We start from the raw sequence: 8,778 nt of genomic DNA, 5'->3' as shown, positions 1-8,778 counted from the left end.
CCTGTCTCGGAGCTCTACGGACAATTCCTTCAACCTCATAGCTTGGTTTTTGCTCTGACATGCACTGTCAACTGTGGAACCATATATAGACGTGTTTGCCTTTCCAAATAATTTCCAATCAATTGAATTTACAACAGGTGGACTCAAATCAAGTTGGAAAAACATATCAAGGATGATCAATGGAAACAGGATGCACCTGAGTTCAATTTCGAGTCTCATAGCAAAGGGTCTGAATACTTATGTAAAAAAAGGTATTTCTGTTCTTAATTGGTTTTCGCTTTGGTATTGTGTCTAGGTTAGGGCTGACCCCATTTAGTTGAACATTTTTTTTTTCTGTTTTTAATTTTCATTTGCAAAAAATTCTAAAAACCTGTTTTCACTTTGTCATATATGGGGTATTGTGTGTAGATTGATGTGAGAAAAAAATGATGTAATACATTTTTTAGAATAAACAGTAAAGTAATAAAATGTGGAAAGGTCAAGGGGTCTGAATACTTTCTGAAGGCACAGTATGCTGCCATGGTGCAACGGCAATGAATTTGTTTGATAGAACAGTTCACGACTACAATCATTTAAACGTTAAAGGTACTTTATTCCCCATTTAACAGTTGTCAACTCCCTTTGAATTGGCTTTTATCATACAGTATTTATATATATTTTTTTCTCTGGTTTCTACTTTCATTCACCAATAAGCAGTGTCACATTCTGTCGTCCAGGTTGCTCAAGACATCTTATTTCCCCATCTCTGACTAATGTGATTACACCTTTTAGCTGCACCTTTTTTTCACTGGTTTATCTTGATTATAAATGTCAGTTCATCTACTTTTCTGCTTCTTGATGATTTCATGAAGGGAGTTTTGCTGCTCGGAACCATTGCGAAAGTGCTTACTCAACGTCCGATGTGGGAGAGGTAGGCAAACTTCTGACTAAATGACTAAAGGGGGAAACATTGTCTGTTATCAGTTATCTGTTATAACACATCTGATTCAAATGATCCGACTGCTCATGCGATTCAATCCAGAGTAGTTAGGAACTGGTGTGTTAGTGCTGGGCTGGAATAAAATGCTGTGTACACGGCTCTCCAGGACCAGGCTCTTGGCCATCTGCCCTGTTCTTGACATGCAGCTCTGGTCATGCATCCCCCATCCACGCCCTCCTTGCCTGGGCCCTCATGGCCGTGTTCTGCGGCGGCCCCAGCTGCCTCACTTCCACCCTGCCCTCCACCCCACGGCTACAGCGACCCAGGTGGGCCATGTATCTCTGAGCGTGGGCACCGCGGTGCCAGGTGCGTAGCTGGGAGTCATGTTTCTGGTGGGCGAACAGCTCTGTCTCATCCAGGTGAGGCTTGAGGCGCACGCCCTGCGCACGCTCCTGCCAGTGGAAGAGGAAGAGCTGCCGGGTGCTCTTCCTCTGGCCCCAGCGCATGGCGGTTCTCAGAGCTGTCATGCCCTCAGCGTCCTCCAGTTGGTGTGGGGCGCCGCGCACCAGTAGCTCCTGGATGGACTGCAACTGGCCCTGGGCGGCTGACGCGTGGAGGGCCCCGCGCCCCAGGGGAGTCTGGCCCTTAACGTTGGCCCCTAGATAACAGGGTCAAGTTTGTTAGGCATACAGAAAGAAAACGGACTAAAACAACAAACTGGCTTGACTTTTGCTTTCTTCTGCCAAACGTTTTCTGTTGCATGGCCTAATTAACATAACCCAGATATTGCCAGCGTACCAGAAAAACCCTGTATCTCCAAAAAGTGAAATGTTCAGGAATTAAAAATAATAAATCATTTTTTCAGACGTATTGTTATTTACTAATCGAAGTTCACAAGGCATTTTTTATTATTATTTCTATTAGTCCTACAGAAATATTGTTTTCTTTCACAGAGCATGGAGGGGAATCAGGGGCGTCATGCACACACACATCTGAGGGGGAACAAAGTATGTGAGGATGGCTGGGGGTGGTAATGGTAGCAAAATTACAAGATTATGTTATAATATTGTTTATGCAATGAATGGTTGTTTTATGCAATATTTTAGAGTTTTTAGATAGTTCTCATCTATGTCTGTGTAAACTGAGAGGAGCCTAAAAACCTACAGCTGGCATTCCAGAGATAAGATGTGGTCAGTGTAAGCCAGATAGCCTGGAAGAGTTTAGAACCATCCCTTATTTTTCTAATCATCCTGGAATCTGGGAAACTAAGCCAAGGTGGGGTTAAAACAACACCCCCGTGCAGATGACCACAGGTTAAACCCAAAGTGGCTTATGGTGCCCCCCAATCTGCAATCGAGGGGTGAAACCACCCATGACTAAGCATTCTTTGTGTCAGCTATATAAAGATCTATGCATTTCTGTGAAGGTTAGGTTGCTCGGCCCAACAGTCAAGAGTGTTGGGTTGACTAGTCTCATTATTCCAATAATTAATCGATATTGAATGAAGACGATTGTTTGAAGAAATTACAGTCTCTCTCACTTGATTAGAATATTCCACGACTGTAGTCTGGAGGGGGGCTAGCTCCCTCGTTCATAAATTGGAGAGCTTAGCTTTTTCAAACACTTGAAACAGCTTTTTTCTGCAATCTACAGCCATAATCATTATGCCTAATTCCATGTAAAAAAAATAGCAACTCAATATATTTCTGCATATCTAAGCATAACTCTTGAGCTGGTGGTTCTTTCATTTTAATGAAGTAAATATGCTTTTCTGAATTTCTTCCTAAAATCTGGGTAAAAGATTGAAATGAATACGAGTCTTAGTCAGTACATTTAGTGCTTGCGTTTCTAATGTCTACCAACCTTGCCAGCAGGCATGCCAGCTAAGATAGTTACAGTACACAAGCTAGATAGGCTGAATTGGCTTCTTGGTAGTTGGGAGATCGGAAACCAATCTGTGCTAGTTAAAGCCAACTTCATAAAATTGCTAAGTGGCTAGTAGTATAACAGAGAGTATTACATGTTTTTTTGTTAAATATCTGAGGGGGGGCCTCCCGGGTGGCGCAGTGGCCAAGGGCCAAGGGTCTCTGTGCCATCAGAGACTCTGGGTTCGCGCCCAGGCTCTGTCGTAACCGGCCGCGACCGGGAGGTCCGTGGGTTGACGCACAATTGGCCTAGCGTCGTCCGGGTTAGGGAGGGCCTGGCTGGTAGGGATATCCTTGTCTCATCGCGCACCAGCGACTCCTGTGGCAGGCAGTGCGCGCTAACCTAGCTTCGTCCGGGTTAGGGAGGGCCTGGCCTTTAGGGATATCCTTGCACGGTGTTTCCTCCGACACATCGGTGCGGCTGGCTTCCGGGTTGGATGCGCGCTGTGTTAAGAAGCAGTGCGGCTTGGTTGGGTTGTGTATCGGAGGACGCATGACTTTCAACCTTCTACTAAAAACAATTGGATACCACGAAATTGGGGAGAAAAAGGAGTAAAACTTCAACAACAAAAAACAACAACAAAAAAATATATATCTGAGGGGGCACCTGCCCCTGTGCCCCCCATGGGCATCATGCCTCTATGAGGGATGTCTACATTCAATTTATATCAAAATAATATTTATCAAAATCACCCCAAGTGAGATACAAGGTTTTTCCAGTGTGCCGGTGATATCCAGATGTTTTGCCTCTGCGGTGGTGGGTACCTTGTTGGAGCAGGAAGCGGACAGCGGGCATGTGTCCACGGTGGGCACTGATGAACAGAGCAGAGAAGAGACGGTGAGAGAGCCAGGAAGGAGCTCCACTCATAGAACTCATAGCACTGAGATGGGAGGAACGTGGCGGTGCTGGTTTGGACATCACACTCTTGAGCTACATGAAATAAAGAGAAAATAGTCATTTTTATGTGTGAAAAGTCAATGGAAATTTTCATCCTAAAAAAAGGGAAGAGTGAAGTAAATAAGGTCTACAGTTTGTAATAACAGCTGTGAGATGCTGTTTTGATGTGCAGTATTTACAGGCTAGCCACATTAGATCAAATAAGGAGGTGGATCTTTCAGCAAGTCTGGTAAAGAAATGCAGTATTGCTATTAGGTGATGATGGTTTTTAACCTTTATTTAACTAGGCAAGACAGTTAAGAACCAATTCTTATTTACAATGACGGCCTACCCCGACCAAACCCCTAACCCGGACGACGCTGGGTCAATTGTGCGCCGCCCTATGGGACTCCCAAACACGGCCGGTTGTGATGTAGCCTGGAATCGAACCAGGGTCTGTAGTGACACCTCTTGCACTGAGATGCAGTGCCTTAGACCACTGAACAACTCGGAAGCCTACTTTTTTTTTTACTATGATCAATAATGACCTGAGACATAGAGAGACTATTCTAGGTTCTTCTTTCATGCCACATCACCTTGAATACATCCCCAGTAGCTGCAGCTATCACAAGCTCAGACCATCCATCATAAGGCCAGATCATCAGGGTGACAGTAGTTCCAGGGATGATGTCATTACAGTGGATAGTGGTGTCATCACATAGGTCACCTGTTGGGTGGAGAGAGTATACATTAGGTCTGGTCAGAGAAGCATATCATTAGATAATTAGTCTGACTGGAAAACACCCTCAATAAAATGTTCACCATGACGGGCCTGTCACTGCTAGCCTACGTTTGAGATTCATAAGGTCCGTGATTCTAACGTCATTAAACCCAATAAAAATCTATGAATACATATCTAATCAATTAATCAACAACATCTCCCCATTTCTCATTAAAATATGTCAACAGTTAAACCAGCAAATGATGTCAAAGGTATATATTTTACCATTATCCAGGTAGCATACTCTCTGGAAGTCTGTGGGAATCCCAACCACTAATTCCATGGTGTTTTTTAGCTCTCTGATTCTCATATTGTGGTGGCAGTCGGGCACAACGAACATCTCTCCCGTTTCACGCAGCCTGACACCAAGACTGAACTTGACTTTCGTCAACGGGTCACGGTAAACTGCACTTTTGGGTCTCGGTACACTCTTCGAGTCGATGTCGCGGTTAATCATCGCACTTTTGGGTCTCGGTACCTGAAGTGAAATCCTCTTCGTTGAGGTGTAAACATATGCCATTGGATTGCTCATAGAAACGCGCTCAGTAATTTTTGCAGATTGCAAAGGGTTTAGAATTCTAAAAGAATGAATTAATGAATTCTCTTCAGTTTGGAATGTTGTCTGACTATTACTGTTGCTATGGTGATAGACGTTGTTGCGCTTTCGGCTGATGTGCGACAGTAACATACACACAGTTGAAAAAAATGCCTATGTTTTTGACATGATAGATATAATATGTTACTATTGCAACGATGATAAGACCACTGAAATTATTGTTCATTTTTTAAATTCTTGTTGCCAAATACTTTATACACAAACAAAAATTCCAAAATTATATACCAAAATGTAAAAAAATTCTGATTGAATTTAAATATCTTATTAAAACAACAAGAATAACATCTTCCTGAATCATTATAATAAGATATTTTCAGAGTGAATACAAATGCACAAAAATTGTTTATTTTTTGTATTATTTTATTTATATTTTGTGTATTTTGGAGTATTTTCTTGTTAATACATGTGTTTTGTTTTGTTAAACATGTTTGATGTAGCAACCATGACTAGGAACAGTGTGTTAACTGCGTTGTTCAGGGGCAGAACGACAGATTTTTTATTAACTTGTCAGCTCGGGGATTCAATCAGCAACCTTTCGGCTTCTGGCCCAATGGTCTAACCACTAGGCTACCTCCCTAGTGGCTAGGCTACCTGCCTAGTGGTTAGAGCTAGAACGTTCAAGCCCATTTGGGTTCTGCCATAGATTTACAGTAGAAGTGCCCGTCCAAGAAGGCTGAAGGTCATTGGCTAAAGATAAAATTACATCAAATCACATTTTTTTCTACCGTAGCTTTGATTGGACTGATCATGTCAACGTCATACTTTCAAAATCTTAGCAAGCAAGCTAGACAAGCATTCATCATCATGAATCACGTTGACAATCTACTGGCAAATCCTTTTCCATGCTTATCATATGAAGAGAAATTAGAGATAAAACGTCTCTGTGCTCATTTGCCGTAAACATCACACAACAATTCGGAAATCACAAATTCAACTACGGGTGGTTTGGAAGGAAGCAGTGGCTAACTACAAGGATCTCAAAGCAATCACTATTTGATTCCTCTGCCTGCTATTCAATGGAGAGTGTGTGTGGTCCAAGTCTGGGTTTAAGGATTTAAAACATCTGTCTGAAAGGGTCTCTAAACATGTGAATTGTACATCACATATAGACAACGCAGTTAAACTCGGACTCCTGGGGAAATCAAATGTTTTGACTCAGCTAGACACCTTATATACGAGCCATCAACTTTTTCTTTCGTTCGTCGTTTGAATGAGGAGACCAAGGTGCAGCGTGGTAGGCGAACATCTTACTTTCATTACAATGAACACCGGAAAAAACAACAAAATACAAAACTAACCTCTCCAACGTCAGGGCGTGACCGTGGATCGTCACCGGAGTTCCTGACCCTTGAATTGTCGCCGGGGACTCCGGACCGTAGATCATCGCAGAGGGCTCCGGACTGGGAACCCCCGCTGGAGGCTCCGGACTGGGAACCCCCGCTGGAGGCTCCGGGCCGGGAACCGTCGCTGGAGGCTCTGGACTACCGACCATCTCTAGAGGCTCTGGAATGCCGACCCTTGTTGGAGGCTCTGGACTGCAGACTGTCGCTGGAGACTCCGGACCTTGGATCATCTCTGGAGGATCTGGGCCATGGATCATCACTGGAGGCTCCGGGCCATGGATCATCACTGGAGGCTCCGGGCCATGGATCATCACTGGAGGCTTCGGGCCATGGATCATCACTGGAGGCTCCGGGCCATGGATCATCACTGGAGGCTTCGGGCCATGGATCATCACTGGAGGCTCCGGGCCATGCATCATCACTTACTGTCACGCCCTGACCTTAGAGATCCTTTTAATTCTCTATTTTGGTTAGGTCAGGGTGTGACTAGGGTGGGATATCTAGTTTTCCTATTTCTTTGTTTGGCCTGGTATGGTTCCCAATCAGAGGCAGCTGTTTATTGTTGTCTCTGATTGGGGATCATACTTAGGCAGCCTTTTTCCCACCTTAGTTTGCTTATTTTCCACCATCATTTGCAAATAAATTCATTAAAAATCCTACAATGTGATTTTCTGGATTTTCTTCCCTCATTTTGTCTGTCGTAGTTGAAGGGTACCTATGATGAAAATTACAGGATTCTCTCATCTTTTTAAGTGGGAGAACTTGCACAATTGGTGGCTGACTAAATACTTTTTTGCCCCACTGTATATGGACGGAATTAATCGAACAAAAGGACCAATTGTGATGTTTATGGGACATATTGGAGTGCCAACAAAAGAAGCTCGTCAAAGGTAAGGCATGTTTTATATTTTATGTCTGCGTTTTGTGTAGCACCTGCAGGGTTGAAATATGCTACCCTCTTTGTTTACTGTTGTGCTATCATCAGATAATAGCTTCTTATGCTTTCGCCGAAAAGCCTTTTTAAAATCTGACATGTTGGCTGGATTCACAACGAGTGTAGCTTTAATTGAGTATCTTACATGTGTGATTTAATGAAAGTTAGATTTTTATATAACTTATTTAAATTCGCCGCGCTGCATTTTCCCTGGCTTTTGGCAGAGTGGGACGCAAGCGTCCCCTATACCATAAGAAGTTAAGTCAAACAGCAGTTACATCAGTCAAATACAGAGTAGCCAGTTTCTGCTCTGCTTGCTTTTACAACTTGGAGAAAAAGCACAACACACAGACAACAGCTGCCTCTGTTCGCAGGCCCTTTGGCGTCCGCACCGTCCTAAAGCACACCGATATTGTTTTAAAAAATGTATAACAGTGCAATGATAAAACTGGGGTGGTGGTACAAAAATGCAATATCAGAATGTGTGTGTGTGGGGGTCATGTCCCCCATCCCCAGTGAAAGTTGCACCCCTGCATAAAACAGTCCCTCCCTCTACCACAATGGCATCAATTCTTCAACACTAACAAACTTCTAAACTTCTTCCACTATGCACCATCATATTTCTCTCCCCAAATAATAGCCTAAAATGTTTGTTATTCCTTATGAGTAAAAGTGTAGTAGTCTGAGTGTAGTTACTTGTGATTAAATATGTAATCTAAGTGCCCCAACACACCAACGTAATAAGGTTGATATTTGAACTGAACACAAATATAAAACGCAACATGCAACAATTTTAAAGATGTTGCTGAGTTACAGTTCAAATAAGGGAATTAGTTGATTGAAATAAATTCATTAGGCCCTAATCTATGGATTTCACATGACTGGGCAGGGGCGCAGCCATGGGTGGGCCTGGGAGGGCATAGGCCCACCCACATGGGAGCCAGGCCGACCCACTGGGGAGCCAAGCCCAGCCAATCAGAATGAGGACTTGATTGACAATGTGTATGGGAATGTTCCTAAACAAATTATAACCTGGGTGGTTCGAGCCCTGAATACTGATTGACTGACAGCCGTCACCATGAACTCCTGAAGCTGGTACAGGTACTCTCTCCTGTTCTCTGCATGGAGCAGAGACAAGACAGAAGACAGAAAGCTTTAGCACCACAGCAACAGATCCAAGTTATGGGTCGTTCCACGAAAAGAGGGCCTTTGTATTGCTTTGATATTTTCAGTAGAACTTGTGCACCGATATTGCATTTTTAAAAGCCTGTTATATTAAATGAAGTACCCATTCATATAGACCAAATAGAGAATTCAAGAAATCACCTAAAAAATTATGCATTTTTACATGTCGCTCTGTGCACACTCTGTGACTTCTAGGAA

At 43.3% G+C, this 8,778-nt stretch overlaps 1 protein-coding gene across 1 annotated transcript; it reads right to left on the bottom strand.

Annotated features, from left to right (window-relative positions):
* Positions 1–656: 656 nt before the first annotated feature.
* LOC139414465 (ankyrin repeat domain-containing protein 60-like) lies at positions 657–5,186 on the bottom strand. Its single transcript, XM_071162379.1, has 4 exons — positions 4,728–5,186; positions 4,318–4,448; positions 3,610–3,775; positions 657–1,577 (listed from the first exon to the last, which is right to left on the bottom strand). Exons 1-4 carry the CDS (start codon positions 5,032–5,034, stop codon positions 1,132–1,134), a joined length of 1,050 nt encoding a protein of 349 aa, XP_071018480.1. The 5' UTR covers positions 5,035–5,186; the 3' UTR covers positions 657–1,131.
* Positions 5,187–8,778: the final 3,592 nt, after the last annotated feature.

Source organism: Oncorhynchus clarkii, chromosome 7 (assembly GCF_045791955.1).
Source record: "Oncorhynchus clarkii lewisi isolate Uvic-CL-2024 chromosome 7, UVic_Ocla_1.0, whole genome shotgun sequence".
Taxonomy (NCBI): domain Eukaryota; kingdom Metazoa; phylum Chordata; class Actinopteri; order Salmoniformes; family Salmonidae; genus Oncorhynchus; species Oncorhynchus clarkii.
Note: the sequence above shows the minus strand (reverse complement) of the source record. Positions and strands in the feature narration are given on the sequence as shown.